Below are 21203 nucleotides of genomic sequence, written 5' to 3' on the forward strand. Positions count from 1 at the left end.
GTGCTTCTCCTGGTCTGGCTCCCCGAAGGGAGGAGGACAGAAGGCCTGCAGTACGACCGGCTGTGGAACGACCGATGGGACCTTAGGAACATACCCCACGCGGGGGTAGAGGAATACTTTCGCCGAACCGGGCGCAAAGTGAATAGAGGCCGTAGTCAGGGCCTGAAGGTCACTCACCCTCCTCAGAGAGGTGATAGCCAATAAGAAAACGGTCTTGATAGTGAGGAGTCTCTCAGTTATCTCCTGAATGGGCTCGAAAGGTGCATTGCACAGAGCCTCCAGAACCACAGCCAGATCCCACGTAGGGACGAGATCGTACCGGAGGCCTCAGCCTCAGCGCACCGCGGAGGAAACGTGTAACCAGGGGGTGTCTACCCACTGACTGGCCACCGGTAAGGGCGTGGTATGACGAAATAGCTGCCACGTACACCTTAACAGTGTAATGGGTTACCCCTGCGGAGAAACGGGCCTGCAGGAACTCCAGTACTGCACCAACGGGGCAGTTGACTGGGTCGAGCTGGCGGTCCCCGCACCAAGAAGTGAAGAGCCTCCACTTCAAGGCGTACAGTTTCCTCGTAGAGGGAGCTCTGGATTGGAGGATGGTCTCGACAACCTCGGTTGACAGACCGGAAGCTATGAGCTGTGCCCCCTCAGGGCGTCACACCAACAGCTTCCATCACTCCGGGCGAGGGTGCACCTCGGTGCCCCCGGCCTGTGAGAGGAGGTCCCTCCTGACGGGCACTTCCCACGGAGTGCCGTCGAGGAGAGATATCAGGTCCGAGAACCATACTCGGCCCGGCCAGAACGGTGCTACTAACAGTAGACTGACCTCGTCCCGGCGCACTCTCGCCAGAACTCCAGGGAGCAGAGCGATCGGGGGGAAGGTGTACAGACGGAGCCTCGGCCACGTCTGTACCATAGCGTCCAGTCCCGGAGGAGCTGGAGGAACCAGAGGGGACATTGCGCTGACTCTCGAGTGGCGAAGAGGTCCACCTGTGTCTGGCCAAAAACCTTCCACATCTGCTTCACCCCTCAGGGTGAAGGATCCATACCCCGGGCCTCGGCCCCTGTCTCGACAGGACGCCTGCTCCCACATAAAGATGCCCAGGAATGTGCACAGCTCTCAGTGATAGGAGCTTGCCCTGGGACTACACAAGGATCTGGTGTGCCAGCTTATACAAGGGGCGCGACCGCAGACCTCCTTGGTGGTTGATGTAAGAGACCACTGCCGTGCTGTCGGTGCGCACCAGCACGTGGTGATCTCTCAGGTCTGGGAGGAAGTGCTTGAGTGCACGGAACACCGCTAACATCTCTAGCCGATTGATATGCCACGTCAGGTGGCAACCTCTCCACAGACCGCGGGCAGGGTGGCCACTCATGACCGCACCCCAACCGGTGAGGGAAGCGTCCGTCGCTAGCGAGACGCGGCGACAAGGAGCTCCCAACACCGGGCCCTGGGACAAGAACCAAGGATTCCTCCACATGTCGAAGGCACGGACACAACGGCGTGACACTTTGACAGCGCGGAGTGAGTTTCCCCTCAGGGAGACCCCCTTGGTCTTGAGCCACCACTGTAGGGGTCTCATGTACAGCAGGCCAGAAGGTATCACGCTGGACGCAGCTGCCATGAGCCCCAGCAGTCTCTGAAACTGCTTGACAGTGAGTGACTGGCCTTCTCGCACTCTCCTGACTGTAGTAAGGATCGACTCGATCCGAGCAGGGGACAATCGTGCCTGCATCGTGGTCGAATCCCACACCACGCCTAGATCAGTGATTCTCAGAACCGGAGAAAGCACACTTTTCTTGGCGTTCAGTCTCAACCCCAGTTCTTTCATGTGGGCGAGAACGACATCTCGATGCCGAACCGCCAACCGCTCTGATTGAGCGAGGATCAACCAATCGTCGATATAATTGAGTATGCGGATGCCCTGAAGCCGCAACGGGGCCAGTGCCGCATCCACACACTTGGTGAAAGTGCGGGGTGAAAGTGCTAGGCCGAAGGGAAGAACCCGATATTGGTACGCTTTCCCCCCAAAGGCGAACCTCAGGAACTTCCTGTGAGAAGGAAGGAAACATGGAAATATGCGTCTTTGAGATCTATCGTGACAAACCAGTCCTCGGACCTGATTTGAGTCACGACCTGCTTGATAGTAAGCATCCTGAACTTCAGCTTTCTGACTGAGCGGTTCAGTAGACGCAGATCCAGTATGGGCCTCAGCCCTCCATCCTTCTTCGGAACAATGAAGTACCGGCTGTAGAAACCGGACTGGGTCTCGTGAGGAGGAACCAACTCGATGGCTTCCTTCCTCAGCAGAGTACCAACTTCCTGTTCCAAAACCAGAGCCTGCCCGGGGCGGACCGCAGTCATAACCCCGCAGAACGGCGGGGGTGGCCCGCCGAACTGAATACGATAGCCTCTCGCTACGGTCTGCAGGACCCAAGGACGCTGCCAGGCTGTCAAATGCTCTACTAAGGGAATCAGTCTCTCGAGACTGACCTCTGGTGCAGCCAGACCGCTGTCTCGAAGCGGCGCACCGGAAGGAGGCACGTGGCCTGGCTGCTGGGGCGAGTTTCTCGGCTCCGCGCTGCCGGGCGGACAAACCTGAGAAATATACTCGCTGGGACCGGCTGTGCCCTGGAACAGCGGCAGGGTCAGCAGACAAGTCCCTGGAGGGCACCGAGGGGAGACGGTCACCGTGTGCCGCGGTGTAAGCCGCTCCACCCCAGTAGGGGTCGTCCTCCGTAGTCCTGGGGCTCACCCGTCAGGACCTCTGAACGAACCAGACCCTGCAAGGCAGGACCCAAAGAGACACATTCGGCAGCTCGCTGCCCAATGATCTTAAGGGAATCAGTCTCTCGAGACTGACCTCTGGGTTCAGAGAAGCGGCCAGACCGCTGTCTCGATGCGGCGCACCGGGATGAGACGCGTAATCTGGCGGCTGAGGCGAGTTTCTCGGCTCCGCGCTGCCGGGCGGACAAACCTGAGAAATATACTCGCTGGGACCGGCTGTGCCCTGGAACAGCGGCAGGGTCAGCAGACAAGTCCCTGGAGGGCACCGAGGTGAAGTGGTCACCGAGTGCCGCGGTGCAAGCCACTCCACCCCAGTAGGGGTCGCCCTCCGCGGTCCTGGGGCTCGCCCGTCAGGACCTTTTGCACGAGGAGCTGGTATGCAGAGGAGGCTGCGCCCGCCCAGCAGCCACCTGAGTTTATAGAGAGCGCATACCCTCTGCCCACCAAAGATGTTGTAAGCAGAGCAGGAGCCTTCAAAGCGATGCCGTAGAGGGAGACAGATAGCTCGCAAGCGTCTGTTCAACCCGCGGCATCGCCGCATACCCGCGCTCTTTCAGTTCCCGCGGGAACGAATGGCCGGGACGAAAAGATTTCACCCGCGATCTCGACACCTCGGTGAGGAGATCGGGGAAAACGGAAGGCTCCTGTGTAGTAGCAGCTCTCTGGGGCGAGAGAGGCGGCGAAACCTCGTCAACGCTCGTCACATCAACCTCCTCGGAGGACGCAGCGTCAAGCCCTCGTCTCGGGGGAAGAGAAGAGACCACTTCCGAACCGAGAGACGGGGCGCCAGATCAGGCGCGGGAGGATATAGGGACATGCCCGTCTGACTCTCGCCAGCCAGATCAGCCTTTTTCTCTTTTTTTTTTTTTTTTTTTCTCTGCAAGCCCCGCGAGCGCAGCCGCCGCTCTGCCTTTTTTTCTCTCTGATTTAAAGGCAAGCGGGACCGGCTTTATTCATTTTATGCTTGTGCAAACACTGCAGCTTACAAAGCTCATAGTTATATCATATTGGGGTGACAGAGGCGGCGAAACCTCGTGAACGCTCGTCACATCAACCTCCTCAGAGGAAGAGAGACGAAGCATTGAGCCCTCGTCTCGGGGGAAGAGACAGCTTCCACACCGAGAGACGGGGCGCCAGATCTGGCTGATACGGGAGGAGATAGGGACATGCCCGTCTCACACTCGCCAGCCAGATCAGCCTGCGAGCCCCACGAGTGCAGCCGCCGCTCTGCTTCGGCAGCAGCGGGACCGGCACCGCGTGGGGAGCTTGCAAAGGCTCCCTTCTCGAAGAGAGCCCTCCGGGTGCGGAGACCGATTTTGCGTGCTCCGCACCCAGGCAGACCACGCGCAAATCGTGTGTGTCCTCGCTCGTGATATAGCGAGGGCAAGGATGCACACACAACTCAAAACGTGGTCTGAAAGCTTCACCCCTGAGCTTGCCCTTGGCTTTGGCATGATACTGAATGCTTTCCACTTAAAACTAGGACAAACAACAGTAAATAAGACTGACACACACAGAGCGCTTCGCTGAATGACAAAAAGCTGAAGCCGGCTCCGCCGCACGTGCTTATATGCTTCCTGGTCGTGACGTCACCCCGCCCGTGACGCCTCGCCCTTGTTTGACTGATTACACATCATATTCAGAGCCTGGTCACGCTGAAGGCGTTCCCGTATGCGTTTTCGACGCAGCTCGAAGTTCCTGGAAGGGAACTAGTGTGCTTCTCTAATGAATGTCTTAACAATGCTTCTAACTCACTCTGTAACTCCATATCACACATCACAAACAGGCACCATCTTTGCTTCTACATGCAATTTTAAAAGTGTTTTGCAGAGTTATGCAATAGAATAACCATTTTAAAAGCCAGAACAACGTTTTATACTCTTTGGCTCTATAGAAAACCATGTGTAATGTTGCTTTACATCAGTGCTTCCAAACCTCAGAATGAGATACCTTAGTTGTCTATCTTGCACAAACAGCTCTGGGGAAATCGTAGATAAACTTCTTTTATTGTATTTATTTCCAAATGAAATCCAGATGGGGTCTTTAACAAAAATAAAGTCATTTACTGTATGGTGGAACTTACCGTAGAAGCTTAACCAATATGCAATTACATCTCAAATACACTACCTTTTCCACAACTTTTAATGAGAAGTTATGACTTGCAGGTAACAGCTACAATTGAAATCATACTCATAAATACCCCCTGGGGTATATGAACATCGCTTTGTAATCACTTAACAAATACATTAATCTCAACCTAAAACGTAAGAAATTTTACATTAACGATCCATATAGCCAGGTATAATACTTGCTTTTTCAGAACATTAGATTCTTTGTTGAAATCTAGCTCTGTTTACAAGTGGTATAAACATATTTCTCAGGTGATCCAATCACAGGTGCTTTATTACTCACTGATGTAGCAAGTAACCTAAATTAATACCTTTTCTTCAATGATGATTTGATTAAAAATGGAAGTCAACATCAGGTATAAAAAGATCTACTGAAGAAATGATTTTGTATAAGCACTGTCCAAAAATAAATAAATAAATAAAACAAGCACCTAGAGTTAATTTAGGATAATTGGGACATTTTTTCCAGTCATCAGTCATCTGAAAGGCAAAAATGACCCCAATTTAACTTACTTCACCCTACATTACAAGGAGCATGTCATTGATGTAACACTCTAGCCTCATCATACATGAATGGGCAATGATGCTTCTTCTGTGCTGAGAGGATATTGTGTCCTTTAAAGTCTTTTCCTCACAAAGGTGATGTACGGATCAGTGAAACAGAACAGCATCCAATTTGAGTGATCATTATTAATTGAAGAGCTCTTGAGCCCCCTTGATAGACGTCCTCTCATCCAAAGCCCCCAACTAGCCTTCCCACACATTACAGCTCTTAAAATTTTGCACCGCAAACTTGGATATCTATACAAATGTGGAACACATCAAAATAAGAGCTTGCCAGGTCTCTCTGACTACAGATGCCATGGAAACAAGGTCTAATGTGACAATGCCATATTAGTAGTCTCATAATACTCTGAAGCAACTGAACACTCTTTGATCTTAAACATTGCTGATTTGATGTAAAATAAATGTTCTTTTAGAGAGTTAAAATTGTGTGCTACTAAAATTTGAAAGACAGCATCTTCATGGCTTTATTAGAAATTCAATAACATCCAAAACGGGGGCGGGGGGAATTTTCAGTCACCATCAATGGCAGGATAAAATTAGAAAACTTTCTTTCAAACTGTCTTCAATTTTTCAAAACACTCTCAGAAAAGAACAAACCGGTCATCATTTCATTTAAAAAAGGACTAGTAAACTTTAGCTGCCTCTTTGTTTTTCTCTCGTACAACATGCAACAATTTATCCCCTAATGATGCAATCAGCAGAAAGATTAAAATGCACAGAAAAGTGGGGCAGGACTTTGTATTCTTGCTAACAATGCATTTGGAGGATTGGTAAAAAATGTTTTTTTATGTCTGTTCATCTCACAAGTCTGAATGGCAGGATCAGAGCTTTAAGCACAAGGAATCCTGCGGATTGAACAGCTTGTGATCCCTGTTTCACCTTGAAAGTTAAAGCTGGGATCTCGTTTTCGAAAAGTAGCTCTTGAAAGATGCACATAGATCTGGCTAATTTGGAGCAGAAATATTAGTCTTCAGTCAAAGCCAAAAAATGATGTCTTTTCACTGGCTGACAGACATCTCAGACCCATCTGACACAGTTATACCTTTACACTGAAACCCTTAATGTATAGTTCACCAAAACAAATAATATTCTGTCATACCCTCATGTTGTTCCAAACCTGTACTGTATATTCTGAGCACAGAAGTAGTTGCCCTTTTTCATACAAAGAAAAGACTACAATATTTGTAAAATATAGTTGGATTTTCATTTTTGGGTGAAGTATATCCTTTAATGTCAGTATAAATCCAAACATGACAAATAATATGATGGAATAAAACAATCACAAAGTTTGCATCGGAATGCCTTGGTCTTGATCTCTAAAATATTCTTTGCTCACAAGTTCACAGAAGTCAAGGCTGAGTCAGCACTCAGCTGAAATCCTCTCAAGCTGCTGACACTTGACTATGTATTATTCTATCTCTTTTATCAAATCCTGAAAAAAAAAATGGTTCAGGTTGAGAGTTCAAAAGCCCGGGAGTTTATAAAGCCCTTAAGTAGAGCTCTGGAGGACACATCGCAGCAGTTACCTGCTTTGTAGACTATATTCAATAAAAGTTTAGCAAGCAACTCCAAACTAAGTATTGGAGTAATATAGTATTTTTGCTATTATTGCCTTTTTTCTCAAACATACTGTATGGAAGTCGATATGCAGTGGGTCATACATTATTATTTAGTTTTCCTCAAGACCTTGACTTACTTACTAGGATCTAAGGAGGCTTCCAAACTTTTAAAAACGGTAATTTGCTAATCCATTTGGTGCCGCTAATGGCACAGATATTACATACTGCATCTTTAAAATCAACATTAAATGGAAATTGCGATCATTAGGAATTTATTGGATCTTTGTGTTTTGATAATTGTTGCAATCTCAGGTTAATGTAGTGTTCTTTGAACACGTCTTAAGTAAAGCTATTTTCAACTCTTGTCAATCCTAGCACACAGTACACACACAGTGTGTACTTTAACTCTTACCCTTAAAACTCAGAATCATCACTGGACCTTACAAAGACATCAGCACCGTAACAGGCAATCTTCTGTCCTCAGATAACCAGTTAGAGAGAATTACAAGCTCACCCAGTCATTTTCTCTTGTCAGTCGAGCTGATACAGTAGCTGTTCCTCCTCCCACTCCATCAGAGTTTTTTCAGTCGCTCTGTGGCACGAGCTAAGCCATCCAGATCTCCTGAGTGCTGTCTGGAAATCACTTTTGATGTTCAAAACTACGATGCATGAAACTATAAAAGGCCTATGAAGTAATTAAGAAGCTTTTTCACTTGTGGAGCTAAAATGCCATGCTTGTGTGTACCTCAGGGGACCGAGTAAACCTGAATGCATCTTGACAAATGAAAGGGTGGAAAGCAATTCAAAGTCATTTGATGAAAAACTTCAGGGAAATATAACCATGACAGCCTTCCTCTTTTTATTTTGCCTGCTTTATTAGTTTCGTAGCGCTTTTTGAAAATCTATTCCGATGTCTGTCAAAGCTGCTGGGAGGTCGGGATGGAAATAAGACAATGAAGCACATTTAATTTACAACACATTTAGACTTAGATTTCTTATGATATCTAAATCTAAGGGATTGAGGCTGCCCAGGTGGGACGTGAGGCCTATTGATTATGCCGTATGGTGGTCTGTATGTGCACAGTTTGTTCATGCCGTTCTCTCCTTTCATACAGCACCTCTACACCTGCCACCTCATAAATGTCAAACACACTCCATTCACCTCGAAGACATTCTGCTATTGATTTCTTTCCTTCATTTCTCGACTCAAAAGAGGCTGCCATGACCTTATTCCTTCCTCTATTAATGCAACGCACGCATGCCTCCATAAAACCTCTTTTACTGAGCGGGAATGTTGTGAGATTTTACCAGACGGCTTATGGACTTCCCCTCTCAGCTTTAAACCTGGGTTTACAAGACATACCTCCTCTATTAATGTATTTCATGCAACGTTATTATACTTGAACACAGATGGGATCAAGTCCCTCAAAGACTACAACTCAGATTTTTACTGGCAGAGAAAAACAGAAGTGATTTTCAAATACAGGAATTAAGTGAAAGAGAGAAATGAAAATCAGAAATGAACATTCTGTCATCAAGACTAGCCCCCATGTTGTTCCATCCATCCATCCATCCATCCATCTATCTATCTGTAGAAGTTCATTCGATGAACAAATAAAACACTGATACACTTTTAAATGTGCACTACCGTTTGAAGGTCTGTGGACAGGTTTGTTTGATTGTTTGATTGATTGATTAATTTGTTTCAAAGAAAGAAAGAAATACTTCTTACTGAATAAGTATGCATTTAATTGATCAAAAATGACGGTAAAGACATTAATGTTACAAAACATTTTGATTTCAAATAGATGCTGCAGTTTTGAACTTTCCATTCATCAAATAATTTCTGAACTTCACCATCACTGGAAAATATTACATTAATAATTAATATAAAATTTTACTATTTACATTTTTTTTCAAGTTGGAAATTGGAAATAAACATTTCACTTTTACTACATTTCGAGTTCTGTTCAGAAACATATTTTATTCCATTTTGTGTTGGAAAAAGGTTTATCTGAGGATGTCACAAAGCCTTCTGGGAGCTTTCATTGAATGCTATTATAGAGCAAAAATAGAGCCTCTTCACCTCTCCAACTGTCATCTTTTTTCTCTCTCCCTGTTTTATAATGAAAAGAAAACATGAAAACTACTTGTTTTCTCCACACTTGTGCGCTTCTGATCTTTCACAATATGTAGTAATTAACTGAATTTTTCTGGCAAATTTTCGGGACACAGTCTGTGAACGTTTGCCATACATGTCCACAAGTTATTTGTATTAAAACTTTTGTAGTGACATTTGAAATAATTTTATTCATCATTATTTATTTTTATTAAAAAAACCTTCCTCAATAAATAGTTTTTTTAAAGCCTGATACAGTATATGTACTAGCCCCCCCAACTTTCCAAAAAACTAACACTATTTTGCAACTACCGGTATTTGAACAGATGACTGACTGACTGATCACATGCCATTGAAAATTCTTTTCTGACAATTTTAACATGCCATATTTTTTAACAGCAATGGGACAGATGATTGGGGTGGTGGTAGGGTCATAAAACTGCTCACCACTATCCCACAAGCCCAGGTGGTACCACGCTCGCCAAACCCGGCAGGATCTGAGATCAATGTTCAATCAAAGCGTTCAGGCCCTAAAGCAAATGTGCACTCAGGCAGCAATCCTCTCGGCTATGCACATATGCAGCACAAGTGGGACACAAATAATAAAAAAGAAAGTGACATGAACGTGTCAGGCTGAGAACAGAAAGAGCACTTGTTTGGGATATTAATGTCCACCTTTTTTTCCAGACAAGCCTGCCTGATATATTTTAAAATAAGCAAGACTAGGAAGCATCTGGTACCAGACACTAAACAAACTCCAGTCTTTCCTTTAAAGCTTATCTTCTCACAGCCTGTCACACTGAATAGCGAGTGGTAATAGACAGGAAGAGGGGAGGCACCTGGAGGACATGGAGAACTTAGTCATGATGCAGAGATCATGGACCGAAGGATTAGAAGCGTCAAAAGCTGTTCTCTCCGATGTATTTTGTATCTGAAATGACACTTGAAGAAAGTGTGACTATTTCTGTTTCTTAGACGAGAGTATGTCACTGACTGCTAAGCTCGCTTCAGAAAGACACTTGATCCTTAATCCTGAGACTTTCACCCATCTACACTTGCACAAGCTACCATAATCATCTGCATGCAATTTAATGATCAATTTAAAGATCAGTAGAGTATATAACAATTTATATATATATGGTATGGCTGCTGCATATTTTCTTTTCCCTTCTTTTTTCTTTTTCATATCCATCATTTTCTGCAAATAACAAACATACAGCATTCATTCAAACTTTGTTTTGGGCAAAATTTAAATCCTATATATGCATTTTGGCCTTTTATAACCTTTAATAAAAAAAAAACTAGATCAATATCCTTAATTTGATGTTTTTAATTTTACAATTTATTATTACTACATGTTAATAATATTTCCATACAATTATTTTTGTTCCCGTATATATATTTGCAATCGTAATTGACTTTCTCTTTTATTTATCAATATTCATTCATAACTTCTATAACCATATTGACCCCTAGTGGGCCTTGGGTCCTGGCCCCCTGATTGACAATCATTGCTTTAAACGCCACTTGAATTGGTTCTAGATCATCTGACATTACATAGCACCTTATCTTTATGTCAAACCACTGACCCAACTTATGTTTCAGGTACAACTACAGAAAGCAAAGTGGATGTAAATCTTTCTTAGACTGAACAAACTACAGCTGTACTGTAACCAGCAGCAAAAGATGCTACATTTACCCTATTACTGCCAAGCCATGATAACAAGATTACACCCTGCTTTAGATCGAAAACATCTAGAAAAGCAAGAAAAAATAGCAATGCTATTTACAAACACTATGTTCTCGGAACCTGCTGTTCACCTTCAATTTTGATCCAAAGAGCTTTAAAAGCCAGCGCTTCTAAAACAATTATCTCATCTGGAAATGTACCAGCAGAAGAGTGGAAGGAAGATAACCAGGCCTGGAGCTCTGGGAGTCCCGGGGCTTTAAAATAGCATCGGCCATCAAAGACAAGTGACAACGAGACAGGGAGATCGGCCGAGATTGGTTTTCTTGTGTCTTGCACGGTCTGTCTGCTTCTATTCCTCACTGGGAGAAGTAAGAGAAGGAGTGAGGGACAGATAATCAAGTGCGGGTGTGCGGCGGGCTGCTGGATTGTGCGTAGAGGAAAGAGCAGAAGCTCTTTAATAGATTAGAAGCGCTCGTGTAGCGGAACCCCCACAGGGAGCCCATGGCCAACCCGCCACTCATGTCTGGGGCAGCTCCCTCCTGTCCTTTCACAGGGCCCTGAAACTCCACGAGTGCCTCCGCCAATTTGCATCGCAAGCCCCAGGACTATAAACAAGAAAAGAGGCGAGAGTGAATGAGAGAATAAAGGGGAAAAAATCTATTTGAATGGTGCGTAATGATGCAATTTAGCTTTGAAATGATGCAGGCTAGCACATTGAGTTCAAGTGTGCTGATGTGATTTACACTGAATTCATGAAATATAAATGACGGAGTGTTTGGAGGGTATCAAATCATAAATTCAAGGAGACTCTGCTGGAAAACCCAGATTAAGTTAGTAGTGGTGTTTTGAAACATGCTATCTAGTTCATGGCTGGTCCAAGCTCATCATTAGCTGGTTCCATATCAACCACTTTAGGTCATTTTTAATTGCAGTGACAAACGAAGCAGAAAATTATCAAAATACTTGTTTTACTATGCTAGATCCAGTAAATGGAAGCTTAAAATTTATGAATAACTATAATGAAATACTGATGCCATAATTGCTTATTGTGTTCTGTGGTGTTTACTAGATGAACCTAAAGATAGATGAACAGGGCAGTGGCAATGCAATGGCACTTTTGCACTCTGTACTCTGAATGACTTTCGTACTTTGAGCGTCAGCTAATCCAGCTGCATTGTGTGGGATGCAGATGGCGCCCTGAACACCTGTATCACTCCTCATGGGGTATATCTGTGTAAAACCGACAGAAATTAACTCTCATGTGATAGACACAGTTGGGATAAAATTGCACAGGAGGTGAGACAAGGCAGGTGACAATTAAGCAACATCACTTGCATTCATGCGAACGTAGTGTGCTGCTATTCAGAAGAAATGCCTGAACATATTGCAACAGTTCAATAAACAAGAAATAAATATTATGTAACTTTTGTATTAAAAAATGGCCAAGTAGTCTGTATTTTATAGTTTAGAACCAAAAGTTAACTGGGATGAGTGTGTATGAGTGAAACAGAATAACAATATAATTTTATTTTAAATGTCTTCAGGTTTGGAACACCGCTCAGCTAGTCTAATTCAAGGACCAGAACTAAATATCATACACAGCCTCAAAAGTGTTCAATAACTCATTTATCTATTTCTTTCTTAATCTAGTACTGGAGTTTTACTTCAACACAAACAATTCAGAGCACAGTTCAGTATTAGTCCATAATATGGCAGTCAGCATGGGATTGATCGACAGATAATGAGGCATTGTGGGATTGAAAAGCCGCTCGGCAGCAGGGAGCAGGGGTCATCCTGTGAGAGCTCTGTGAGAGAGACATTGGTGCTGGGAAATCCTAATGGCACAGACATCATGCCATTATGCTACAAATTACCTGCCGGCATTAGTGTCACCCTCAGCCCAATCATTTTCTAGCCAAGATCAATCCGAGCTGGGGTCTAGCCGGCCCTCCTCGGGGGCCTGTCCTGGCAATTAGCTATTGATTTTTTTAGCCTTTTATTTTCTGAGGCCAACGCTCTGCCGGCTCCACGCCACTTTCTCAGAGCTGCCACATCAGGCTGGAGGCTACGGCATGGCTGAGATGGCGAACGGCCCTGTCAGGAGGTGAGGATATACAGGCAGAGCAGCAGGTAGTCACCAACCTCTGCCACAAAGCAGAACATCACTGATTACAGTGGGCTGAAAGGGTCAGTGCTGTTGACAGACCACCTGAGCAATGGAAGAACCTGCACGCCAGTTCCTTTTATTTAGTTATTTTTAGTTTATTTATGTTTTTGACAAAATGAGTATCATCATGGTATTCCAACAAATCCACTTTTAAGGTAGGTGCTTGCACATATGAGAAAACAACAAAAACTAATAAATAAATACTAATCTATCTATCTATGCATCCATCCATCTATCTCAGGTGTTGTTACAGTCATACAGTGGACCGTCTCAGGCCAAATTTGTCCTTTTTAAAAATAAAATGAAACAAAATAAAATATTTTAATATTTTAAAATGTATAATTATATACATATATATATATATATATATATATATATATATATATATATATATATATATTTTTTTTTTTTTTTTTATTCAATCAATAAATATATTACAGCAATGGTACTACTGTAGAGTAGAAAGATTTTCTTTATTTTATATAAATATATTTGTAAATTTAATGCTCAAAACTCATTCTCATATTCTGGTTCTATTGACAATATTTGTTGCAAAATATTGAATATTAAAGACAGAAATTGTTTTGATTGTATACACAAACACACACACACACAATAGATTCAAATCCAGTAATATTTATACATTCTGGCTCATATATTCTATAACATGTTTGCTCTTTATAATGAATTCATTTTATATTTATATTAATATGATATATTTTGGAGCTAAAAGATTTACTGTAGTTGTAATAAGTTGTGCTCTGTATGCAATAATATTAATGTGTCATCAATTATTTCTGGTACTGTACCAGTGTCACAGATCAGCCAGGCTCCCACGCCAACCAATCACAACGCACACCCTTACCAGAATTCAGATTGAACACACCTGCATGCTATCAAGACCTCATCACCACCACTACAAATACACACACCTCACAACACTCAGTGTCCGGTCTTGTTTACCCAAAAGTGGACTCTATATGCTCAAGCCTGCTCTGCTCCATATTCAGCAAAGTGAGGTGTGTGTATCTTCCGTCATCCACGTTCCTGTCAAGAGATACAATCTCCCTTAAGATCCACTCTCTACTATAACTTACCTACTGAACTGATTACTCACCTGCTTCTCCCCATCCACTCCATACCAGTCAATAAACTCATTCTGTTGTCAATTTTATGCCTTGTGTGAGTTTGCGTCCTTAACAACCAGTCAATGCTTCTCTCTGGTTGATTGTCTATATTACCTGCTATCTTAGCTGATTATGACACTGTTATTTCTTTTTGTGTGTGCTCTAAAGGAGAAGGACGAGTTTAAATTATTTTCCAAACTAATCGACACAACGCCAACTATCCTATGAATACAGATTAACTTGTATTGAACCTGGAACGCTCCTTTGAGCTGCTGAAAATCACAGGTGCAATGAGGAACCCAGGAAGCCTTTTATAGACTTCACAAATAGAAAAACCAAAGAGCAGACAAGAGGAAAGGCAACTGAGAAAGGAAGATATTTTTCCTCAACAAAAATAGCCTGTAGAAATAGAGAGAGAAAGAGAGAAAGAGAGCGAGTGAATAAAGGCCTGCCAGAAGTCTAGCTGTTTGCTCAGTTATCACCACGCACAGAAATGTCAGAGTGCTGCTGTGTTTTCCCCTATAGGCAACTGTCCTCCCAATTCAGAACAAAATAAACATTTCGCACGACACACGCAAAAGTGTGAGGACGGAGGTGGGGAGGAGCCTGCAGAGAAAGAGAGAAAGAATGATATGTTCAAACCATTTGTTCATTACTGCCACCATAAACATTGGCCCAATTTACTTTCCTACTGCATGATCCTGGTTTTATTGGCTCTGATTACATAGAGAGTGTCTGGAATTGAAAAACACATTGACAAACAGGTGGGACTCTCAAATTGAGACTCCCAATTGATCAAATAATGTCTGTATAAACAAATTGTAGAAGTCAAGCCCCTTAACTATTATTGTGTCAACCAAAGGAAGCATAAAAATAGTAACAGTGACGGGAGTAAATATAAAAGACAGTGATTGAATAAAATAAAATAAATTAAATTAAATAAAATTTGGGTTAATAATATTTTTTTATGTTTTTGAAAGACTTTTCTTATGTTTTGTTATCTGATTAAAATACAGTAAAATACACAATTGAAAATAGCTGTTTTCTATCCAAAAAGGCTATATTTTAAAATGCAATTTATTGCTGTGATAGCAAAGGTGAATTATTAGCAGCCATTCCTCCAGTGTCAGTGTCACATTATCCTTTAGAAATCATTCTAATATTCAGATTTGTTGCTCAAAGAAAGAAAGAGAGAAAGAAAGAAAGAAAGAAAGAGAGAAAGAAAGAAAGAAAGAAAGAAAGAAAGAAAGAAAGAAAGAAAGAAAGAAAGAAAGAAAGAATCTTATAATTATTGATGCTGAAAACAACAGTTGTGCTGCTTAATATTTTTTTATGGAAACCTCGATACTTTTATTTTTATACGATTTTTTGATGAGTAAAAAGTTCAGAAGAACAGATTTATTTGAAATAACATCTTCATCTTCCAACCACCTTTCATCTATAGAGTCTTGCCCTACATTTTGTTCTTATTGAATGTCGTTTCACTCAGCAGTTCATCTTGACTTGGCATTTTTATAACACTGTCGGCAGTAAACATGTGTACACACATGCATGAAGTCGCAGAGCTTTGCAACTTGTTGAAAAGGCAGCTTGCAGAAAGCTTCACTAATCAGGCACCATGCTGAGCTCTTTAATTTCTAACCTGTGCCAGCGGTCATGCAGATTAAAGCAGACGGGGGGTAGGGGCAGAATATCTTAAACCCGAGACCCGAGTGGGAGGCCCATGACTGTTGGTTCCAGTGCTGATTAATGTAGGCTTCTTTAAAAATCTCTCAATTCCCATTTTTCATTTCCTCTTCGGACACACATTGGCAAAGTCTTGTGCCTAACAGGGCGTTTGAAAAGAGACGTTAAAGCAATACACATTCATCCTCCCTTTGCCAGGCGCCCAGGAGAGTTCGACATAGCGGAGGAGGCCCGCTGTGCACATCTGCACTCGTACATACACAAGCTTAAAGAAGAGAGAGGAAGTCACCAAAAAAGAAAAAACAGCCCCTACTGCGTGCACCTGCACCCACAATGCACTGCACACATGCTCCTTGAGTAGAACAGGGACAATGGCAATCTGAACAGGAACTCTACACCTCTGAACAACTGGCCAGGACACGACGCTTCGAAAATGATGAAAGCAACTTTTTGATTTATATGAAAGATAATGGAACTATAGAAAACACCCCTTTTAGTGAATGGTGTGAGGCTTTTTAAATGATCAATTTTAAATTTATTCTAAGGAAAATGGTTATAATTGAGAGGCAATAGACACTAAAATGGATCTACTCTCCATAAATCATGTATCTACTCCATTAAGGTATCTTAAAAGGTGATAGACATGCCAATGAAAATGTAGAAAAGAATAAGAGCCAGAAAAAATAAATTAACTTAAAAGAGGCACTCAGTACTGATGGCAATAAAATGTATTTATGTAAGACAGTGAAACTTTATATATATATATATATATATATATATATATATATATATATATATATATATATATATATATATATATATATATATATATATATATATATAAAAAGGGTGGGGAGGGCACTACGCACTCAATTTACCATGATTACAATCTTATAGAGAGAAAGAATATACTATACATATATGTATATACAGTATACACACATATACATATACATATACATATATATATATATACATATATATTATACATATTATACATTATATTTATTGCAATTTACTTATTATATAGTACAAGACACGGCTTTCAGTATATGTAGACACACTTTCTGACTAAAGCCAATGGAACAGTGCTTGGCCTGTGGGTGTTTATCTTCTCCCTGGTCGCATGAAGGTCTTAGTTTAATTTCATTAAGTCTTTCAGCCAAATTTCATTTCCTCTTTTGACGATTAGATAAACCCACTTTGCTTAACTAAGTTACAGCAACTCTGGAAGCGGGCGGAAAGTTTCCCACTGTTAGGGACTCTCATCTCCTTCCACCCTAACTCACTCCTGACTGAGCACACATTACCGTTCCCAGGCTAAATGTATCCGCAAACAGGCACGTCGTATCCGCCTACTCTACCTGCGAGGAACTGTGCGCAGCTGATCCTGGATCGGTTCATCTTGTCCGCATTACTGATGTCTGAGGCCGATGTCTGTTTGTTTATGTTGTAATGAAAGCAGCACCGCCCACTCTTGACAGAGAAAAAGATTTGATATGATCTCTCCCGTCCTATTATGCTCGCCATTCTCATTGATTTAGAGTTCACATGCCTGTTTGAGCTACAAGGGTATGTTTAATTGTGTGTGGGGTGTATTTTTGGTGCGAGTGTGGGTGATGAAGGTTGGCGAAATCCCTTCTTTTAAACTCTCTGAAACCATGGTTCTTGTGTTTTGGGGTTTCCATGGTGACAGGCCACAAAGACCACAAAAAAGTGTAAATGGAAAAGAGAGAAGCAAAGTGCTGTGATGGAATTGCTGCAGAATCATGGGAAAAATGATGGAAGGCTTGAGAAATGGAAGTGCAGTACTGAGGCCTCTAAGGACGGGGTTGTGTCTCAATGAATTTCTTATTTCTGGAGGGCACGGGACTGAAGAGACTGTGTCATGCAGTTTGTAAATGGTCCAATTCTTTTTTGATTTATCAGACACATCATGAAAACAATGTAGCATTCTCTTGTGGCGAGATAAACGCCGGCTGCCATTGGTGAGGGATGCTCAAGATTAGCTCAGCGAAGATATCTTTGTGGCATGCGGTGTGAACATACACGCTTGGTGATAATGTGTTTGCTCATTAGGGAAGACTTCCAAAGTATACTAAATTTTTTTTTTTTTAAATAAAACATGTCATTTTTGCTTTATAGCTACGCTGAGAAGAAACAAAAGAGATCCTGTGCAACCCTTTGCAAACGCTTTAGATGCCATGATGTAAAACACATTATTTGTGTAGCACATTCTTCATGTAAGATGATGAAATCGGAAAAACTGATTTTTTTTTTTTTTTGAAGAGAACTGAGTGATGTTGGTCTGCATGTGCATAACTCACAGGTGGTTGCTAACTGAACTCGGTCAAAAAAAACAAACTGTTTTTGTTTCAGGTTTAATGTTTGGGCTCTACCATCTGCCAGGTGAAAATCATACATTCACTCAAAGTAACTGCACACATCTTTTCAACCAGCCAACATAATTGTAGGTATCATTAAAAAATGTAGAACTGTCAATAATCAGGCTAACTAATCAACTAATCAGGCCTGTCAACTAATGAGAAACCACAAAACGTACAATCCTTATTGTCCACAGGCTACAGTATGTTCCATCAAACAAACCATATTTACTCTCCAACCACTATTGTCAAGGACTTTTAGACCCTTAGCCATCTCTGATTTCGACTTTCCACTTCCAGTAATCAGTTCCCTAGGCACATACATTCCAACCACGAGAGCATGAGCACTGTTAGGTCAGAGAAGAGTACCTGTGGGGGAGCCCTCCAGAACCTCCCCAGAGTAACGCGGCTCCTTGAAGATCGGTCGGTTGTCATTCTGGTCAATAACAGACACGTCCAGGTCTACTGGTCCCTCTACCAATCTGCCACTAAGGTCAGTGGTGGATACCTGGAGCTGTGGGTGAGAGAGTAAGAGAGTGATTTATACACACATATGCAAAAAGGAAAGATTCAGCTGTTTCTGGGAGTAATTGACAGAGGAAATAAAGTGCTTCTTTGGTTGCTTTCAGTGTTAGGCAACTGAGATTTCACTTGCAATGTGAGATGATTGGCAAACAGTTTAATCTTAGAATGAAAACTGAAGAAAACTTTTGATGGATGACTGGACTTTTAATAAAAGGAACATTAACATCCTGTGTTGCCAGCTGAAGAAATTTACAATGTTTAAAAATAATAAGGTATTTGGCACAAACAATAATCTCCAGAGATGTTTTACACTTCACATTGTTCTCTCTCTCTTTTCTTTCACCATTTGCTCACTGATATGAAACAGTGGGGTGTTTCTTCAATTATGGGCCCTATAGAATGTAAAAAATACACACTTTTCAAAATTGCTAGTTTGCATACTATCAGTATCACCAGAGCCATCATGGATAAATGTAATTTCTCCCTCAACTATAATCACTCATTTGGGAAATTAAATTTGCAACATCTTAAAATAAAATGCACATCTTTGTCTTCAGGCTAATTTCATACCTAGCATTGCATTTAACCTAAATATAAACAACTGAATAATATTTTCCTACTTTTTAAATTTAATAAAATTGTAATTTGATTGAAAGTGATGCACAATAACAATGTCTCGTTTTGTCTCAAGCATGCTTTTAAATAAATTAATTGAAATTTGGAAAATTTGAAAAATGTAAAATGTTGGGTTAAAAAAAAGAAAACAAATACTTTTGGTCATGCTTTAATTTCTCTAAAACATATTTGAATGATATACATAATACATAAAAATGCCTGTAACTGTAGAAACAACCAGACCAAACATGAAACATAGATTGTGATAAAAAAATAAATAAAAATAGTACGGATGTTGTTGCAAAAATGGCAGACATGGACTGCCAGGGTCTTTAGGACGGCCTCATGGGTAATGGCTACCTATGCTGCCTGTGGTCAGCAATTATTGAAAGACCTGAGTGGTTTGTCTGTGATTGCGGCTGATCTGCGGTGTGAGAGCCTGTCTGCTCTAATGGTGCTGAGGAGAACAGATACAGAGGAAGAATGGATTACTGGTTCTCAGAAATACACAGGCAATTTATGAAGGCACTACACAATTTGATTCAATTGCACTGCTTCTTGTTTGTCTGATGCAGGGTTTGATGCTGAAACCAGATTATATATCAAATATTCATGACATGTTTGTCATGATAAGCAATGTTTGATTAGGTGTGATTTTAATGCACTTTTTATGTGACCATTAGGTAAAGACTGTCATTAGACATGTTTTCACAATCACTTCTTGTCCTGCAGCCATAAGAGTGCATGAGAGTGAGGCAAAAATATTTCAATGAACTTTGCTGATGCTAGTGACAGAAATTACTCAAATTACAACACAGTCAAAGTTTGATTCTTGCCTGTGAACTGCTGATGCAATGCTTCAATCAGAGCTTTGAATAGATTCGTTCAAATCAAAAGTTTGAAGATTTGTTTGCATCATCACTAAAATATGTTCAACAGCAGCATTTTACATATTTTAAAATATTGTAAAAAATAAAATAATAATAATAATAATGCAGCAAGAATTCAGCAAGGCCACACTATATTTATTGAATGTGACAGTAAATACATTTATAATGTTTTTTTTTTTTAGATTTGTATGTAAATTAATATAAAATTAAATGCTGTTCTCTTGAATATTCCTCAAAGAATCTTGAATTTTAAAATAAAATAATAAAAATAAAATAAAAATATTTTGCAATGTATTATCATATTGTCATATTGGTTCTTATAAATTATTAAATGAAAAGATTAAATACCATTCATCTTTCATTTAGTTAAAACAGCAAAACAGCATGATTGGATTATTTTAATTAGATTTACAGCAAGAATTCAGAAAGGCCACAGTAAATTTATCGAATATGACAGTAAAGATTTTCTTAGATTTTTATTTGAATTAATATCAAATTAAATGCTGTTCTACTTTTAACTAGATTTTACTGTATTTTACATTTTGCAATAAACATTTTGAATCTTAAAGATGATGGCTGTTGGGGGGAATATATATATATATATATTGAAGTATAGTCAAATTGCTAAAAAATACTGAAAAGTTATTTCGAAGAATGTTGTTATTGAAATCAAAAGGACAGTTTGGCAAGGACATGAGAGTAATTACATGAAGGGTGAACTATCTATTTAAGTTTTATTTTTCCACAACTCTTTCTCATTATCCCATTTTCCCAGCTTGTTTTTGCCTGACTGGACCAAAAATCCTCCATTAGAGGCAACGAGCCAAACCACAGAGTCCAAGGTGATTGAAAAAACGAGGTAAACCCGTTGGGGAGAATAGATTCATATAGAGATAAAGAGAAACAGAGAGATGGGAAGCCATACACAGCCTTAAAAACAGGTAGACAACACAG

The 21203-nt window shown here is 41.3% G+C and overlaps 1 protein-coding gene across 2 annotated transcripts in view; it reads right to left on the bottom strand.

Moving 5' to 3' along the window:
* The window catches only part of LOC306842925 (cadherin-13-like), a 311991-nt gene that overhangs the window by 130570 nt on the left and 160218 nt on the right, over nucleotides 1–21203 (bottom strand). For both annotated transcript variants that reach the window (XM_079374136.1, XM_079374137.1), the window contains exon 6: nucleotides 18589–18733. In XM_079374136.1, coding sequence (XP_079230262.1) covers nucleotides 18589–18733 — 145 coding nt within the window. The remainder of the gene's footprint in view (nucleotides 1–18588; nucleotides 18734–21203) is intronic.

This window comes from Barbus barbus (assembly GCF_936440315.1).
Source record: "Barbus barbus genome assembly, chromosome: 23".
Classification (NCBI taxonomy): domain Eukaryota; kingdom Metazoa; phylum Chordata; class Actinopteri; order Cypriniformes; family Cyprinidae; genus Barbus; species Barbus barbus.